General features: G+C 36.1%; 1 protein-coding gene and 1 long non-coding RNA gene across 3 annotated transcripts in view; one reads left to right on the forward strand and one right to left on the reverse strand.

The window, feature by feature from the left end:
* The window catches only part of LOC136835677 (2,4-dienoyl-CoA reductase [(3E)-enoyl-CoA-producing], mitochondrial-like), a 113680-nt gene extending 110664 nt beyond the window's left edge, over positions 1 to 3016 (reverse strand). For both annotated transcript variants that reach the window (XM_067099512.1, XM_067099511.1), the window contains exon 1: positions 2502 to 3016. In XM_067099512.1, the coding sequence (XP_066955613.1) occupies positions 2502 to 2579 (78 nt within the window). In that variant the 5' untranslated portion in view covers positions 2580 to 3016. The remainder of the gene's footprint in view (positions 1 to 2501) is intronic.
* Positions 3017 to 11944: 8928 nt separating this feature from the next.
* On the forward strand, positions 11945 to 12786 carry LOC136835547 (uncharacterized). The gene is made up of 2 exons (XR_010852188.1): positions 11945 to 12271; positions 12543 to 12786. It is a non-coding gene; the product is annotated as an uncharacterized lncRNA (long non-coding RNA).
* Positions 12787 to 19704: the final 6918 nt, after the last annotated feature.

Here is a 19704-nt window from a genome sequence, read left to right on the forward strand (position 1 = left end):
ACCAGAGAAGACAGAGGGCACAGAGAGATGTCCACTCTTTACAGCAGCTGAGAGATGTGATTAATGATGGAAGGTGAGTCATATTCCCCTGCTCAACCCCCATAACCGCCAGCTAATGGCCTTGTTACCAAATGACCACTACGATACTCCTAAATATAACAGACAATGGGTTTCCATTCATACAGCAGCAAATAGAACACCACACTGTTTGTGACTTTTGAAAACTAGGCTAATTTATATACTGTATACAGTAAAAAATGCAGAGGAGTTGGCTATTTCCATCGATCACTGCCAACTTAAAATCTTTGCTCACCCAAACTTTCACATCTTATCTAAGAAACCTTATTAAGTAAATAAGGAAATGAAAAGTAACTTGACTGGTCATAATCATTTAACAGGGCAGGTCCAGCTATTTTGTGAAGGCCATATAGACAATTTGGTTTGTCTGGACTTTACTGTGCAGTAGCCCCAAGGTCAACGCCAACTTGTGCTTGACAGATTTCACAAGCAACATGACCTCTTACCTACCTCCCTGGGTTCAGCTGGATTGGAGAGGTTAGAGGTTGGTTGTGATTCATCTCCATAATGGTCTTAGCTTAAAGATTTGGGTAATTCTATATATTAGCTCGGCACCTGTTTTTACCTTTTCAACTGGTTTTTTCTACACTTTTAGGGGTTCTGATACTGGCGGTGCATCTGTTTGTTGTCAGCCAAATGGAATGTCCCTTTGTCGTGTTTAGTACTGGCCTGGGGGGGGGCGGGTTACCCATACGTTAATAAGTTATTGCACTTGCCGGACAGGATATGAACCGTTCGAAACAGGTGTACCCGTGCTCTGTCTTGTGAAGATCGCGTATGGAAACCCCTTGTTGGATGGACTTCGGGGGTTAATTACAGGTTAATTAGACTCGAGTGCCAAAAATGAAAGGTAAATTCATAATTAGCAACCAAAAACTGTAGAAAAAGTCAAGTTATAGTGCCGTCGGCAACGCGAGAGCTACCCTATAGTTCTACCAAGATTTGTGTTAGTTTTTGTCAATGTCCATACATACAGTGTAAGTTTTGTACGTAATTAAAACTGGTGCACTGAATGGTTTGGTTTTCACCCACCCAAAAACCAAGTTTCCTACTGGAGACCCCAATGATTGTTGGATAAAAGGAAGAGGGGAAAACACGATTAGTTTGCACCTGTTGTAACGGTTAAAAATACAAGGAAAGCGAGTCGACCTTTCGTAGAAATATAACCTAGCCTATCATTCAAGTGTTAAGGCCAAACTTCTGATTAAAGCACCATCGTATTACCCTTCATGTACCCTAACCTAATCCAGGGTAAAGCACCTGACCAGACAGGGGGCTTTGCCCCATTTGGACCCCCTAAACAGCAATGACCTGTACTGTAGTGTAATTGCAGATGGCATATATTTACCAACGCCACTAAAAACAATGGAAAAATGTGCCCAAGTTTCTTCGGCACAATCAAGTTATCTGTTGGGTTATTTTTCGGAAGGCTCCAGCCACCTCCCACATTGTTATCTTATATTTTTCTTGAGTAAAACACATCAAAACAGTTCTTCCCAATACATACCCTTCGCAAATGCTTAACAACAGAGAAAAATATAATTAATCATATTACGACTTATAAGGCGAGACAATACTGGTCGCCCTCCATAGCTAATTCGGCAAAATTATAACTAGTAAACAATCCTAGGTCAGTGTTAGGGTTGGTATTTTTGTGTTCTTTAGTGCCCTATCATTTTTAAATATTTTTTGCATGAAAAACCCAAACATTTTTTCATGCAAAAATGTCTAGCTGGGGCCCTCTGGTGGTGTCACCATAAACACCTGCTGCTGCATGAAACTCTCAGCTGCAGCCCATGAAACTTTCAGCCACTGCCCAGTGGTGGCCTGTGTTGTCGGCAACTATAGCGGTGCCAGACACAATCATGGCTAACTTTACCTTAAAAAAAAATAAAATCTACCGAGGCTAGAGGGCTGTAATTTGATACGTTTCATGATTGGAGGGTGAACGATCTACATACCAATTTGCAGCCCTCTAGCCTCAGTAATTTTTAAGATCTGAGGGCGGACAGACAAAGCCATCACAATATTTTTCTTCTACAAAAAAACATAAATTGGGGTGAGTGTAGAACCTTAAGTTTCGCTGACGAATACTAACCTAACCTTTCTTAAAGTGCCATTTCCTGACCTGACCAGGGTTTACCTTCCTAACATCACCTAGCAGGGAGCCCTGACCTTTGACAGTCGATCCCAATTTGACAACCGGACTATTCGGGCTAAAATATATTTGCTGTTGTCCCGTACACTTAACCCAGGTTTAGCCATGGGAGGTACTTCACATAATCTCAGATAGACCCTATACGATAATTTGTCGCGGACCCGCAACGCAATTAATGAAAAGTACTATAACTACGGTCAAGATTTGGTAAAACGCAAGATCTAATTAGGCCCCGATAAAACTCATATACAATATTTCACTGTACCTCGTTTCCCGGTTTTGAATAGCGCAAAAGACCAGTAAGGCAAGCCATAGGCCTAGCCCCAATCCTCGAGAGTGCCATAATATTCTATGGAAGGCGTTTCTTCTATAGATATGCAAATAAATCAGACCTATTCAACACTGCGTGGTCTTCGATAACTGTTAAACGGTTAAACTCATACAAGGGGCTGATTACAATCGCATGAACATTGGACAGAGCGAACTTCGGTGCCAATCAAAGGTCAGTCCGACCGGCCGTAACCAGTTATATTAACTTGGAGTCTTGGACGCTTCAACGGCCGTTCAAGAACTAAGTTACTAGCTATTTAGCAAAGGTAACAACGGAATTTATTAAACTACCTTCGCCTTGCTAAACTTCTCAGCACATTATTAATGCAAAAATCATGTGTAACGGCCATCTGGTACATTTTCAGCAGTACCGTATATCTGAATGTTTCCTTTTTCATGATAAGAAATGTTTTGGGGATACTAAACACACGAACACGACACACAATAAATAAATATAAATAAATAATATATATATATATATATATATATATATATATATATATATATATATATATATATATATATATATTGTATCACTTACAGTTGTTCTGTGCATTAATACTATCACTAACAGGACCTCTTTAAAACTGGATGGTATCTAGCGGAGATATTTATTCAGAAAAAGTTACAAGCTTTCTAGGACTAACAGTCCTATGAAGATCGTAACTTTCTGAATAAATATCTCCATAGATCTATTCAATTTAATAAGATCATAGTGATATATATACCTATGTATATATATATATATATATTATCTTTTACACAATTGTTCACAATGCATTAATACAATTACTAACAGGATATTAAAACTGGATAGCGGAGTTATTTAAGAAAATTACAGCTTCCAGGACTAACCGTCCTCATTCTACGGATATGACAGAAATGAGGACTGGGTCCTCAAACTTGTAATTTTCTGAATAAATAACTCCGCTTCTAGATACCATCAGTTTTCAATGAGTCTGTTAGTATATATATATATATATATATATATGTATATATATATATATATATATATATATATATCACAAGAATATTTTAGTAAGACACGGAGGAGTACCATATTTTGAGTTTGGTAAGCGAATTTTTTTTTTCTGTTTGCCATACAATTATATTTCCATCAAGCAGTTTCTCCTACCTGCCTATGCTGTTGCCCGCAGAGACATTTAAACTCACTTCCACCGACCACCATTCTTTATTTCTTTTTAATGGCCTGCAAAATTGCATAAAGAAATGTCAAATTTTTTTTTTTCAGGGCCCATTCCATTTCAAATGTCTCCGCTCACTTCATTCCCAGCGTTAATCCAAATACCAATTCATTAATAACACAACCCCCTCTCACAGGCAACATCAAAACCACAAACATCATAGACCAAGGTCTATGACCGAGCGAGCCCGCACACACACACACACACACACACACAAAGGTCAGAATCAATCACCCAAAAAGATCTCGGAAATTAGCATTGAGCCAGAAACAATGGTGTTAGTAGCTGCTGAAGGAAACTGGAAGTATGCAAAATAAACATGGAACTTAAACTTTTTAAATTTTAATCTGATGTAGCCTACTCATAATATGGCGTTATTTTTTTTTTTACCATATAGGGCCCCAGTGGTTCCCCAAAGTGGGCAGGACAGCCCCTGGGGACAGTGGATTGATATCGGGGCAATTGAGGCAAAAGGGGTGGTTGAGGGCGACAGGGTGGCATTAAAGCATTTAATTTTAAGCAATTAAAGCAAAAAAAAAAACACGCACAGAGTGAAAATTACGAACGTGGGGTCTACGACTTCTTAGTGAGTTCAAGCGATGGAGAAACCGATATCCCTGCGCTAAACACATGCCTCCCATTAACAGTAATTGTGACGACCAAGTTACTAAATTAAGTATTGTTTGTGAAATACATCTTCAGGTTTAATATTGTTGTTTTCAATTTGAAGCAAACCGTCCAGCCCACCCCAAAAAAATAATAATACTCAGCGTGTGTGTATCGGCGGGAGGGCGCTAGGAATCCATTTGGAAGCCAAGGGGCGCCAGGCTGGAAAAAGTTGGAAACTCTGATGTAGGCCATTATACGGGAAATAGAGTGTCGCGTGTGAGTGAGTTTGAACGTTACTGATTGTGGTGTCCAAATTTTTTACTAGTTTATACACACTGGGATCTCAAGAAAATTCCTCTAATAAGAAGTGAGAGGTAGTTGGAAGAAAAAGACTTTAAGACAAAAAATAACATTTTCAGTGTTTTGTTTAAAATTTAAATTGCTTCGTTTTAAATTCTGGAAGGATTAGGTGATTGTGCTGAAGAACAAAATTCTCTTGAGAAGATATTCAGATCTTATATTGAAGCTTTAAATGGGAAATTAACTGGAGAGGAATAAATAACAATGCCGCGTTGGCAAATGCAGGAGACAAAAATGAACCTTTCTTGTGTATTTATACAATATTAGTATATTTATACCATCAATATAAAAATAAACAGAATCGCTGGTTTTATTTATAAGCCCCGGCAAATGGTGAGGTTTTCTTTTGTATAAATAAGAAAAATTGATATGTACTACATGGTGGTAATACATGGCTATGTGTTGGGAAGACAAATGTTTTCGCGTGTTTCATTTGATATCGTTTTAATTGTGATAATGATAAAAAATTGAATTATTGATTAGCCATAAACGACTAAAAAAATGGGTTTGCATTGTGGAGAATTATTTACAGTTGCAATGAGTGTGGAGGACTTGAGAGCCATAAGAAGTCAGTACATGTGATGGGAAAGTTAATGATTTTGCTAAAATCATTAAGAACAGGTAAATTATGACCGTATCTGGTCAAAGGATAGAAACAGTGATGTTAAATGAAAGCATGCGCTAATTTTTGTTAAAAGTTGAAACAAGAAATTCAGTCGACTAGGAGTGGCAAAATAAGTTGTTAAATACTCTAAACCATTTCAGTGAAAAATAACTTGCTCAAGATGCAATCATAAATTCTATTATCGACAAAAAATGAACAAGGAAACATGTTTTATGTGTTCAAAATCAGGAGTTAAAAAGTGTAAAATCGGAAAAGTAAGACTTTTGATAACCCATTCATGTGTGTCAAAACCAAATGAGATTATAAGCAAGAATGAAAGCGGCGGCAGACCTTCCACTAACAACTTCATGATCATTGTGGACACTTATCTATTTCATTAGAACTAATTAGGACAGATTAAGTAAAAATAATCAATGTTTAGCATTCGCTTAATTGCTAACATCAGACCTTGGATATAGAGGTAACAATAGAAGATAAATGATCCTGACTACCAGTTAATTTAAGTATAGTTAATTTTAAATTTTGTTCTTCCAAGACCATTTTTTGTTTTGGGAACAATATGTTTGACAAACCTTGTATATAAGTGAAATACTTTTCAGATTGTGACCGTGAAGAAACCTTGAGTAAATGGTACTTAGATCTCCCAATAAGCTGTTCCTTGAAAAAAATGTGAAATCAGCTGATGGAAAAGAAAGAAATAAAACGATTAAACTGGTTACAACAAAAAAATTCAGACAACAGAGAAACTTGAATAAAAATTATGTGGATGTGCGTGACTGATAAAAACTCGATATGTATATATTCAAGTAATTTTCCATTTACGGGAAACTGGCTATATATTCATCGTATGCCGATAGATTATGCTCGGTTTTTCTTTAAAAGTATTTTCAATTGGTATAACTCTCGGTAAGTGTTGAAAACAGAGTGAATATCAGTAACAAAGACTTTCTGTAGTAGTAGTACAAAATTAAAGATTTTGTAACAGCTCAATGTCGCGCTCTAGTTTACTTGTGTTCGTGCTTGTCCTATTAAAATGTCTGGATGTCTGTTGCACGTGCCCAGAGTAAAGGGTCTTTAAATTTCGTGCCTGAAGTTTTTCCCGGCGACGCTTACTTTTTGTATGTTTTTTAGGTATTCCTAAGGTTTCCTGCAAGTAAAACCGTTGTTTCATTCGACTTACCCCTTCATAGACTCTCATTCGAGAAAGTGGTTCTTATTACAGTGTAAGTCAAGAATTTATTCCCTATGGAGGACTTCTCATGTGTTCTTGCAATCAGAAAATTCCGGGAGGCCTGTTTCAATTGGAATCTAAATGCCAGAAGAGTAATTTTACAAATTCTTAATTCTTCTTTCTGCAGTTATTTTTGCGACGAGGAATTATCAATTTAGATATTTTTAGCTTGTTTAGTTTCTTAGATTTATTTGATCCTGTAAGGATTTTATCAAATTTCCAACTCTGCTAATGGAAAGCATCAACGTTACCATTGAGCCAAGTACACTTAATTCTAAGTCTCATATAAATGCGGACTTCGTTTCTGTGGTGGTTTTGAATGCTACACTGTCACAATGGTTAAGCTGTTTTTATCAAAATCAGGGTCTCTCTCTCTCTCTCCCTCTTCCTTATATTTTCTCTGCTGCCCCTTCCGCTTTCAGTAATTCTCTTAATATCTGTTAGAACTAAAATAAGGTTATGGCCAAGTCTTAGTTCCTTGAATTTTCTAGGTTTCACATTTCAAGTTTTTCGTTTAAACTGTCAGTATTGTGTATTGATTACTTGTTGATGTTCTATTTTGGTTTTCAGCCACTTGTTCTGTTTCAGTTTAAAGTCGTAATCCGTCTGTTCATATGTTTTTCAGGGGCGATCAAGCCCCTTCATTTCTGATGACCCTCGCTTTGTACATGGTTCAGACGCTGAATCCGAAAAAGTAAAACAGTTCGATTAATGTTGATGCAAATTTGGCAAAAGGAATAGTGAGTAATCAACAATGCAATGTTGAAAATGTTATTCTTCTCTTTCTTGTCTATCACTTATAATCTTAACTAACGTTTCCATTAATATACATACGGTATATATCAGGATGCTAATATATATGTCTCTTCCTTTGTTCTTGATTCCTTATCAATTTCGCACCATTTTTAGCATGAGCTCGCAGGACCTCCATTATTCAGGTTAATAGTTTATATTCATTGAAGTAATTGCCAAGACTGAAATGGATTCACTGTTTGATATCTCCATATCTTAACATTGCATTAAAAAAAAAGATAAAGTTTGCTTTCCCCGGAAGGCTTAAAATCCTCAAATACCATCAAAGATGGGCCTAAATCAGTGAAGCTACGAGTATTTAAAAGGCCACTGGAACCATTGACAGTGAGTATGGACGGCTCTTTTCTTGGACCAGATCTGTAACTAGTCTCTTTCATCTGCATTTTCACTGGTCGTGTAATCTGTAATAGCCTCCAACAAATATGCAAGGAGGCCTGTGGTCACAACTTGATGCCAATCACATCTCTCAATATTTCTGGCCTTCACAAAGCCAGTGCAAATTAACAAGACCTTAGTTCTCCTGTCCCGCCTAGGCCATCCCTTTTATTGGTGCCAAAGGCTCTGTTCACATAATTTTCTTAAGTTTCTTGAGTGTGGTGTGGGGACCTCATTACACCATCTCCATCTTCAAGACAGTTTATGACACAGTTGAAGACAAATTCTTAACAGAGCTGTCATCATGATATTTCCATCACAAGGCTAATCTTTCTATGATATAAGATACTAATTTTTAATCTGTGAACTAAATATCAAATCATGATTTCCATAGCACGCCCCAAGATCACGGACCTGTCAGTTTCTGGACCCAATTTTTGTCATTCACTACACTGTTTAAAGAATTTCCTAAATTTAGCACCACCACCAACTGTCATAAGCTCAGTCTTATTTCATTCTTTTGTTTCAAAATCATCCGTTGTTTATTTTTTCTTAGATGTGTTCCCCATCAGTAAATATATGATGGCAAAAGAAAGGTTTTAAATGGTGGACAGTTTTTCTGACTGAAGAGGTCTGCATATTTTTATCGTTATTGTAGGCCATTTTCTGTATCGAGCTGCTTTTTCATTCACTTCTAGTGAGAACATAAATGAATTGCAACTGTAATCTTTTGCTCAATCACTGGCTCATCTCAATGAACATAACACTGATCAGTTGATGTCTTTCCTGGATAGTTTTGTATTTATTTGCTTTAATAAATATACCCAGGGAATGCTGTTGGTTTTAGTTCTTTCTTTTAACGATATGACATCTAGTTTAAATTGTAATTTTTGTGCAAAAAATCCAATAGAAAATGTTTGATTTTTCTCCATCTCAGTAAATTTTACTAAATATTTGCTACGTTCATCTCAAATTTTTTTCTCCATATCTTCATTTTATCTGTTATGATATTGTGATACTGTAATTATAATTTTACAAAATTAAATAAAATAAACTATTAGAAAAAACCATATAGTCAGGTCATCTTTCTGATGTGTTTTGTAAAACAGTCATCAAACTTTGTAAATTCATATTCTCAACTTCCAGATGACTTAAGAAAAATTTGCAATTTTGTTTTCTTACACCATATGTGCATTTGAATATCTTCCCGCTTTCCCTGATGTGTTTTTCTTAAATGCATGTACAGTACTCTTTTTTTTCCCGTTCTCGAGAGGCCATTATATTTCCTAATTAACCCGTCCCCTAAGTTCAAACTTGGCAAACCACATTTAATTTTCTATTTCATAATCTGTCAAAGTCTGGAACAATGAAAATGAGATTGATGTGTCATCGGCATTTACAACTGTAGTCAATTCTGTTCCAAGATTAATATTGTATATTAAGATGTGCAAAATAATTGTATAGATGCAAAACCAACTTGGTCCAATCATTCATCCCTAATTTAACTCCTTGATGGTGGTAGAAGAGTCCCATACAACTGTGTTGACCATACAAAACCAACATACACACAGAGTAATGTTTCTTTCAAATAGTCCTTCAAAAGCTCAAGTGCATCATTTAGGATGTCAATGGATTGTTTTCAACTAGCTCTAAATCATACTTTGGTGTGTAAGGAGATGGCCTGAGATCTTTAAGAGTGCCAAACTGGAATACTGTCCATCATCTCCAATGAGGCTTTACACTGAACATTAGTTGTCTCTGGTTTATAACTGTCTGTAACGAAAATGGCAATTTTCAGTGTAAAAACACTTGCACTATTTCCTCTTAAGCCACTAGTTGTTTTGAGGTTGCCTATACTAACAATTTTTGATAACCGAAAATTTGTGCTTTTTGGCGCAATAAATATATAATTATAGCTGATATATAAATATACCGATATTTGGTTGGCGGCAATATATATATACACCCTCAGAGCGGAACCCATATATATATATATATACTGCCTGTATTGTAGACATGATGCCAGGTGGCCATGGAAACATACTAATCTCAGCATAATTCACTATTCCAACGTTTCGTAATAAATAACTTTATTACATCATCCGGAATCTGTTAAATAACGATTTAAATTAATTTTAAGACCTCAAAAATCAATTAATTGTAAAAAACAACACGTTAGAATTAAGATAAATTTGCATTTTTTCCAATCTTTGAAGTCTGAAAAACAACCATGTGTTAAAGTAGAATTTGTAGGGATTAATTTTGAATTAGATGACCATTTATTATGAACAATTTGTGGAATTTATTGGCGAAAGAAATCATGTAAAAGGTTTGTCTTATGGACATAAAAAAGTTTTGCAGTAAAGATTTGTGATATTCATGAATTGTTTGTTAGAAACCTTGATTGACTTTTTAAAAAGGGCATAATTCTTAAGGTGGTTATTCCCTCTTGGTATATTTAGAAAGAGTAAACTAATTTCTTGATGGAAGGATTCAACACAGTTCGATGTAATAAAACAGCCCTGTTAGATTCCCAAAATCAGGGTTGAGTTTAAAATCAAAATAAGGTTTTTAAGTAATATCTTGTTCTTTGTATTGAGCATTTCATGGGACACATTTTAAATTTTATGGCTAAATGGCTTCTGTCTTGTTTGGTTTTTCAGTTTCATCTTAAAGAATTGCATTGTTGTATGGTAAAGTCTTTCCTTTAACATGGATGATTAGTTAACATAGTGATTCTTCAGGCTGTGGATTTATAAATTATGTATCGCCTAACCTTTGTAAATGTACCAAATTAGATCTGTTTTATGAAATTTTCTTTTTACATGATGATTCTTTTCGACAACAGCAGGCAAATTGTTCATTCATTATTGCCATTAATCTAAAATTAATCCCTAAAAATCCATTAACGATTGATTCCCTTTTTTCAGATACAAAATCGTTAAACCCTTTTGACTAGTTTCAAACATGGTGTATGGTATACTTGCCTAAGTGTAACTCTGGGACATAATACGGATCCACGAAGAGTTACTGGGATTCAGAATCGACTCTCACCGGGGATTAAGTTTTGGACTGGCTGTAGGCTCTCCAATCCCGAACATTCAAGCATAAGAAACCATTCAAAAAATTGTAAAACATATATTGATAGAAATGTTTCTGTATCAAAGATGGGAAACAACCAATGCATGCAGAACTGCTATCCTGGAATCATTATTTATTAAACAACTGGTTCCCCAGTTAAATACCAAGACCTCCTCCACTCAGCTCTACCTGAGGTAACTTTTTATTTATGCGTTCTGTCTTCTGCATTCTTGGTATAAGGGTGGTTAGCGGTCTTTGATTTTGCTTTCCTTATGCCTTTTTTTTTTGTGCTTTTCGTTTTTATCTTGTATTCTAGCTGTGCTGTTTTTTCATGAATTTTATTGATTTTTAGAATCATCATATTTTTAAAATTGAGTGGTTTTGCTTCATTATTTTCGACAGATTCCAGGATGATGTAACGGTAATTATTTATTTCGATACGTTGGAAATAAAGAATTTCAAGATTAGTATTTTCCATGAATCCACCTTTCGCTTCCGTGTTCCATTTGCATCGCCTACTTCTGTTTATATATATATATATATATATATATATAATATTAATATATATATATATATATATATAATATATATATATATATATATATATATAATAATTTTAATACAGTATATAATATAATAACACACACACACACACACACACACACAGACATCTATATATATTTATATATATATATAAATATATATATATAAATATATATATATAGTCAAGAGGTAAACCTCGCACACACCACCTCATCCTCAAGCGCAGATGTACAGTAACAAAAGTTAAAAAGAATAATTTACTTTCTTGAATTCAGACTCATTCATTGTTTTTATCTGAAAGTTAGCTGTGGGTGTAAATTCGCCCCTAATTTATCTCCCCACCACTACCCCGTGTCAGAGCCGTATATACGGCTCTGCCCCGTGTGAGAAACCCTTTTAATTCTTCCTTACGCTAGTGAATTGCTGAAGGTCTTTGATTTCAGGTGCTGAGTCACCCGGAGAACGATAATCCTGCCTGAGGCGAATAGATAAAGAGGAAGAAGGCCAAAGAAAAAGCAGCCGTGCCATTTCAGACCATGTGCTTGGCGGCATCTTGAACACCTGGCTGAATGACCGCATGCCCCCCATGCGGACCGTATAGAAAACAGCGATGCCTGGAATTAACAATAGCGTAATCCTTACAAGGGTATAAAAGAAGGAATGCCGACTTGCTCAACCTTAGAATAATCTTGGACTCAGAAGACATTGGAACGATCAGGACACTTGGTCCTCCACTCTGCTGCCCCTTGCAATCGCCGCGTGGCTGTCCTTAAGCCAACAGTGTCCTTTTGTGGTGAAGCCTTTTTAATGCTATCCCCAGCCCCGTCAGCTCCCAAAGACGAGGAAACCGTCACCTGACGAAGGTAATGTACCGAGATCATGGTTCTTAAGTCAGTCATGCATCTGTCAGCCTTCCACTATATTTTTCTGTTTTTCTAAGGCGATTTACCCCCAGTGAGACCTGAAATACTTTAAACTGAGTTAATGTAACAATATCCTACAGTGAAGTGAATTACTTGTTTATTGCTTGGAATTAGAGTCACTAGAATCGAGACCCCTTATGGCACCTTCCGTGCACGCCTTCAATTCCTTGATCATGCTCCCAATACTCTTACATAACCACGTGTATTCCAGTTACAGATAGGAGTTACCTGCTGTGGGTCTGAGCATCGTCTTGTGTGCACAGTGGTGCAATCCCTGCTTTCTACCCCACTCTGTAGTAGTGACCCTTTGAAGCAGGCCTTTGAGTTACATCTGGGAAAATCGCCAGTTGTTTGTTAACCCCTTTTGAAATGAGAGGAATCCATTTACCTGTCTAGTTTATGCTCCCTTTTCGTCTGATATGTAATTAGTGTAAATATACTCATCCAAGTAAAAACCTAAGTGTTTACCTGAAACCTCCCCCTCTGAAGCAGGCCTTCAGCCTACACCCTTTTGTATTGTGTTTACTGGACTTGGCCTAAGAGTCAGATATAATCAGTTTTTTCAAGGTAAGTTCTGTAACAAGAAACATAAACATATCAATATATATGAATATTTTAGCTTTATCTATGATATTAAATACTTATACATATATATATATATATATATATTGATAAAAATAGTATATATATCTATATATATACAAATATGTACATATAATTGTTATTATATTTCTATATAATACATATACAACACCCAAACACATACACTCAAACATATATATATATATATATATATATTATGTATATAATATATATAGTATATATATAAAACTACTATATAGATGCAATTTGTGTGTTGTGTGTGTGTGTGTGTGCAGTGAGGAAGATGGCCAATTTATGCTGTTTTCACACCTGTGCAAGCGGGACAGAGTCGGGGAAGCCAGTCATTATGGCAGGAGAGAGCCCTCCTGTACTGAGTCCAATACATTCCATTGCTTTGTGATTGGTTGGTCTGTTTTATGGAGCCCTGGGGGGACCATGAGTGTAACTCCTTTGAGGACTCACAGCTGCTACCAATATTAGATTTTCCTATGTCAAAACCTGTTTTTTTGCTTTCAAGCTTTTTTTTTTGCTTTATATAATTTCTGCAAAAAACTTACATGCTAAGTATGATGTATGTAGAATGATGGTTGTATACATTAAAGCTGCTGTAAACTACTACCAGGTTCAAAGTCTAGTACTAATACTGTGTATGTTGTGTTCTTATTTTGTTTTATTACATTGTTTCCACTCCTCTTGCATTTTCGCTGTTTTGTTTCCCTGTTAAATCTCTCTCTCTCTCTCTCTCTCTCTCTCTCTCTCTCTCTCTCTCTCTCTCTCTACTATATATATATATATATATAGTATATATATATATATATATATATATATATATACATTCATATATATATATATATATATATATATATATATATATATATATATATATATATATATATATATATATATATACAGGCAGTCCCCTGGTTACAGAAGGGCTCAACATGACATTCGGAAGTTTCCAAGTTTGCAACTCTTCCAAATATTCATCAAAAATTATTTCCCAGGTTACAATGCATGTTCTGGGTTTATGATGCCAATCTGACAAAAGAGATATGGCCCCAAAATGGCAGAATGGTCAAAATTTGGAGTTTATTTTTATGAAAAACTCAATAAAATGCAGGTTACGTCATTTCAAGATACCCATAGGATTAAAAGTAAGGTTTTCTTACGATTTGCAGTGATATTTCAGTTTATGACAACTTTTGGTGTGAATGGAACCCCGTCATAACCAGGGGACTGCCTATATATTTATATATATAGATATATATATATATATATATATATATATATATATATATATATATATTTTTTTTTTTTTGCTTTGCCCCTCTCTACATTATTCTAAGAATATTATTCTAGCAAAGACAGAGAAGACGTCTCTGTCTATATGAGATGCTCAGTGGGCAGAGATGACTTTTAAAATAACGTCTTTTAGAAAGGGAATAGTTAGCATTAGGGACCTAACCCACAGAGAGCTTCTTACCAAGTAAACTCTACTAAAGGTGGTCTTAAGCTTCCTTTTCCCCTATTCTATGTGTCAGCGATGTTTGTCAAATTTTCGGACTGCCCGAGGCATATAGGCATACTGATGCGGAAAACAGCCCACGACTCCTGTTTTGATCAGAAAGGGGTCAGAGAGAGACTTGATATCATGTGAGCATACGTGTTGGCAATGTAACTACCTCTTTGCTTGCCCTCTTACTGTTTCATTGGGTACCTGTGAGACGAACGGCTATTTTCAAGACTTCTGATCGAAGTCAGTTGCATGAGCAAGTGACATGTAACGTAAGTTTGAAATTTGCAAATTTTCGTCAACTTACTAGTATCTCTTCCTGATTTCAATTTTCCTTTGTTTTCACTGCTTCACCACCATCTACGAGAATCTGGTATAACCATATTTCTTTTATGAAGTCTAGTGTAGAATAATTAATATTGCCTAGTGACTGTGTAAACTATTCCCATGCAGTAAGTAGGAATCAGGGAAGTTAAGTAAGTATTTTTCAGCATTCAGGCAGCCTTGTGTCTCGATCCCATTGTTCGGAAGAGAAATAGCCTTTACCAATACTAAATTGCGTACGATATATAGTAGTACAGACATCCATTGTGTTATAACTTTGCTTGAAGCAAGGGGAAACTTGACCGTCTCTGACGTGGGCAAAAGTTCATGTAATTTCCTTGCTATCACCACACATTCTTTCTTTGTTGGGACCAACTGGGAATTAAGGGGTTTGATGTAATCCATTTGTTGCAGAGCAGTAATCCATTATCGAGATATCTTGTTTCCCCCGACTAGCGACCTTATTCAATTAAATAATTGTCTGTCTTTGAGTGTTAACACAGCTTTAACTGACAGGTTCGTGGTGCCATTAGTGATGCAGGGCCCCATAAATTACATTAATTCATTAAATAAACTCATCAGCAAAGCCCCACATGTAACAATACATATACATATATATATATATGTATATATATAGATATATATATATGTATATATATATGTATATATATATATATATATATATATATATATATATATATATATCTATATATATATATATATATATAGCAGTCCCCGGTTTTACGACAAGAGGGTTCGTTCTGACACCGCATCATGAGCCGAAAATTGTTATAACCCAAAATGTCTTTGAAAATCGTAAGAAAACATTACTTTTAATCATTTGGGTGTCTTGTAAATGACATAAACTGCATTTTTATTGAGTTTTATAAAAAAAACCTCTAAATTTTGTCTATCCTGCCCTTTTCGGACCCATATTTCTTCTGTTGGGTCGGCTTGGTAAACCCAGAACATGTGTTGTAACCCAGGAAATAATTTTTGATATATTTATTTGAAGAGCGTCGTAAGCTCGGAACGTTGTAAGCAGAGCCCATTGTTAACTAGGGACTACCTTTTATATATATATATATATATATATATATATATATATATATATATATATATATATATATATATATATATATATATATATATATATATATATATATGTATATATAATCATATTTAGTTTTAGCTGGATTTATGGTTCGATGCCCTTCCCTATTCCTATCCTCCCAATTTATTCAGGCTTGGGACTGCGGTTGGCTGGCTTGTGCCCCAGATGAGATATATGTAGGGAGAGTGATGCAGATGGAGGTGCCTGGTGAGGGACAGAGAAAAAGACCTAAGCGAAGGTGGATGGATGTAGTTAAAGAAGATCTGAGAGACAAAAAATAGTCAGAGGATGATGTGTTTGACCAAGCCAGGTGGAGGAAAGCTGTCAAAAACATCGACCACACATACAGGTGGGAAAAGATGCAGAGAAAGAAGGTGCCTACAAAAGATGTTGACTGGTGATGAAATGTCTTAGTTCTTAATAAATAAATCCCCACAACCCAAATAAAGTTTTTGGTATAAAGTATAGTCACAGTTGTTAACCATTTTCGTTATTCCCGATACCCATAGTGTTTTGCAATAAAGAACAGGAAACAACGCAAACCAATATACTGAATGTATTATTCTTTGTGGTTTGAAAGTGACTTACCAAATTATGTCTGGTCTAGCAACAAGATTATTGAGCTTTCCCCAGCAATATCTTAGCAATAGTGTTTCAGGAATTTTTGATTGAAGGTAAAGCCACAGGTTATCAGCAGTTTTCCTTATTCCAGATATTCAGTAGGGCCTGGCAATAAAGAACAGGAAACACATGAATCTATAAATGTATTGTCCTTTGTGGTTCTACAGTGACTTGTAAGAGACCCATCGCACCGATGGAAGTCTCACACACGATAATGTGTATGTAAATATCTTAGAGAAGGACCCAGACAGAGAGAAAAACAAAAGCATCCCATTTTCTCTCACTCCCATGAATGCAACTTCTACCATTCAATATTTCTCTGTCCGTTTCTCCTAACCATTGTTGTCTTGATATATGTGTACAATCACCACTATTTGCATTGCCATGCAAGTTTATTCTAATCATGTACTCCATGTTTCCACCGAATCTTCTGTATCAACCTGTATGTATGTTTCTGTTGTAGAGATGCCGAAACGTCTCGCCATTTCACATGTATTATGCTACTGCATTGCTATTCATTAATCTGACTCAATCTCGTGCAATTGGCCATATGTAGAATTTCGGTCTTTTCCATTGATATATGTTTTATCACTGTACGTTTATTATGTCTCTCCAATCGCCATCTGTTTGTCTGCTGACAAACACAGATGTCGAAACATTACCTCTGTTTTTGCTGTCTGTGTAGATGCTACTTTGCGGTTCGCATACAGGCCAATAACATCTTCGAAGATTCTGTACATTCACTCAGTAAGGAACTACCAATAAACCTGTCAACACCCAGCCAGTATGTTACCCATCCAGTCCTTACAGACTTGCCTAATTATGTCGGGCTGGCTGCAGGAATACTGCTTCTAATAACCACTCCATGCACGAAGACTTCTTCACTGGAAACATTTCTGAAGAAAGTTAATGATGTCCTCACCTTTAGGATGTCATGCGACTTAGGAAAGGAGTGAAGGCCTGCCTTTTTAATGAGGGCCTCTAAAATAATTCTCAGCCTATGTAGAGAGAGTGGTTTGTTTGTGCTAGGTTGTAGAAAAAATAAGATCATCTGGGATGTTTGCCACGACATCTATTTAAACCTTCAGTGCTTGAACCGGGCATAATATTCTATATGAAATACCGAGTTCCTTTATCAGAAAAGGGGATTTTCTTTTTAACAAGGTCCTCATTCTTGGCCAGGGATGATAGGATGGGAGACAACAGTAAATGACAACTAGGTGTATCAGTGGTGAAATGTTGTCCTTGTCTGAGAGAGCCCAGTGTGCTAACCTGAGCTTCTGATGCCAAAGCAGTCAAGAAGACTGCCTTTGTGCAGCATATGAGTTATATTTTTATTGGGCCCCTTAATTGAGGGGATGACAGTAGTCTAAGAACCCTATACAGGGACCAGGTACGGTAATGGGAAACCTTGCAGGAGCTGGCCTTTGCAGTGTAAAAGACTGGAGAAGGGAATTAATTTCTACACTAGAAACATTTCCAAAACTGTAAGGCAAGGGTTCCACCAATGCTGCCTTGTATGCCATGATTGTTGAAATAGTAAGGCTCCTGATCTCTGTACGTAATATAATGTAAAACTGTTTCAACAGATTTCAACTGGGTTCTAAGCATTGAGGCAATCTAACAATATTTTTCATACGGACTGGTATGTCAGATAGATGAAGTCTGTAGTTTTTGCACTAGGTGCCTAGCAATGTTAGGCAAATAATCTTCACAGTAGACTATATTTAAAAATCCATGTGAAGGTCACGGCTAAGAAAGAAAGATGCGTACATGACTTCTCCTCCTTCTATTTGGTATAGAACAATACATGGCATTGGAATCTATTCTCTCACCTGTTGTTGAAGAAATAAGGAACCAATGACTGGCTAATTCAGGGCTACTAGGCAAGCAGTTCCATTGAAAGCTAGTAGATAAAACTTTCAAAATCTGGGACAATGAAGGAAAAAGGCATATTGTCCTCCATTTGTTCCAGTCTTGTAGGAATGCAGCTCTTGCTATTGCCTGAATGTCCTGGTTCAGAGGCACATACACTGGAAATTGATGGTTCTTGCATTTGGCAAACTGCTCCACTTCTGGATGTGAAAGCATGTTAGCAATTACTGACTTGAGAATAGCTCAGCATGAGCATAACCTCTTCATATAACACATTGCAGGTATACTGTTTAGGACCAACAAAATGTGGGCTCCTTTTGAGGGGCTTCAATTTTCTGAGATGGAAAGACAGCAAATAGCCCAAGGAAGCTGATACGACACTTCCTTAGAACAAGTAAACATTTTCCCCCCTAACTGAAATCCTCCCAATGGCCTTCCCAACCTGTTAAGGAGGCATCTGCATGTATTATCACTCATATGAATGGTGGAGCCAGGTTAGCATTTTTGCCAGAGACCCCTTCCAGATCCACGGACAGAATATCTTCCCAGTCTCAGATGAAGACGATTGCAAAACCTTTTCCCCGGCAAGTGAGAGCCAGGCTTTGTTTAAATCTTAGGATTATATCTACCATGGACCCAAACTGTAACAGGCCCAGACTTCATTCAAATTGTTGTCTGGAAAAAGTAAAGAATGTATAAGAGGTATATATCTTCGTTCACGTTGCTTTTTATGAGTTTCTTCAAAATTTACACTTGACATTTTAGCATACTTGGTAAACCTATTCAATATTTTCAGGGTCTGATGATTCAAATATTTTTTCTTATGTATAATATCTGTATTGTGTAGATTCTAATCTTTATTCTACTCTCATTTTGTTCTACTTGGTATGTCATGTTGCTGTTTTAACAAGGTGTAAGTGTGCGCTAAAATGTTATTCAGTATCTTTATCATTTAATATTGTGGTGTTTAGTTTTTCCTTTGAGATTAAAAAATTAATGAATAAGCCTACATACAATAATATGTAAACCTTAGAATACTGCACCACCTACTTTTTACACACTGGACACTGTTGGTCAAGGAACCTCTGATGCAAAATGGCTTGGTAGTTTGTAACATATATGGTATGTCGCAACCTGTTAAAATTTCTCACCTCGCAGGTAAGTCAGCTTGGATAAAGCTTATTAAATTTTCGAATCAACGAACTACAAAAAACAAAGTACTGTACAGTATTTATAAGATAAATGAAATGAAAAGCTCAGCTACAATAATCAGTGAGGTGTAGCAACTGAAGCCACCGTACTTTATGCATCGAGACAGTTGAA

Source organism: Macrobrachium rosenbergii, chromosome 55 (assembly GCF_040412425.1).
Source record: "Macrobrachium rosenbergii isolate ZJJX-2024 chromosome 55, ASM4041242v1, whole genome shotgun sequence".
Classification (NCBI taxonomy): domain Eukaryota; kingdom Metazoa; phylum Arthropoda; class Malacostraca; order Decapoda; family Palaemonidae; genus Macrobrachium; species Macrobrachium rosenbergii.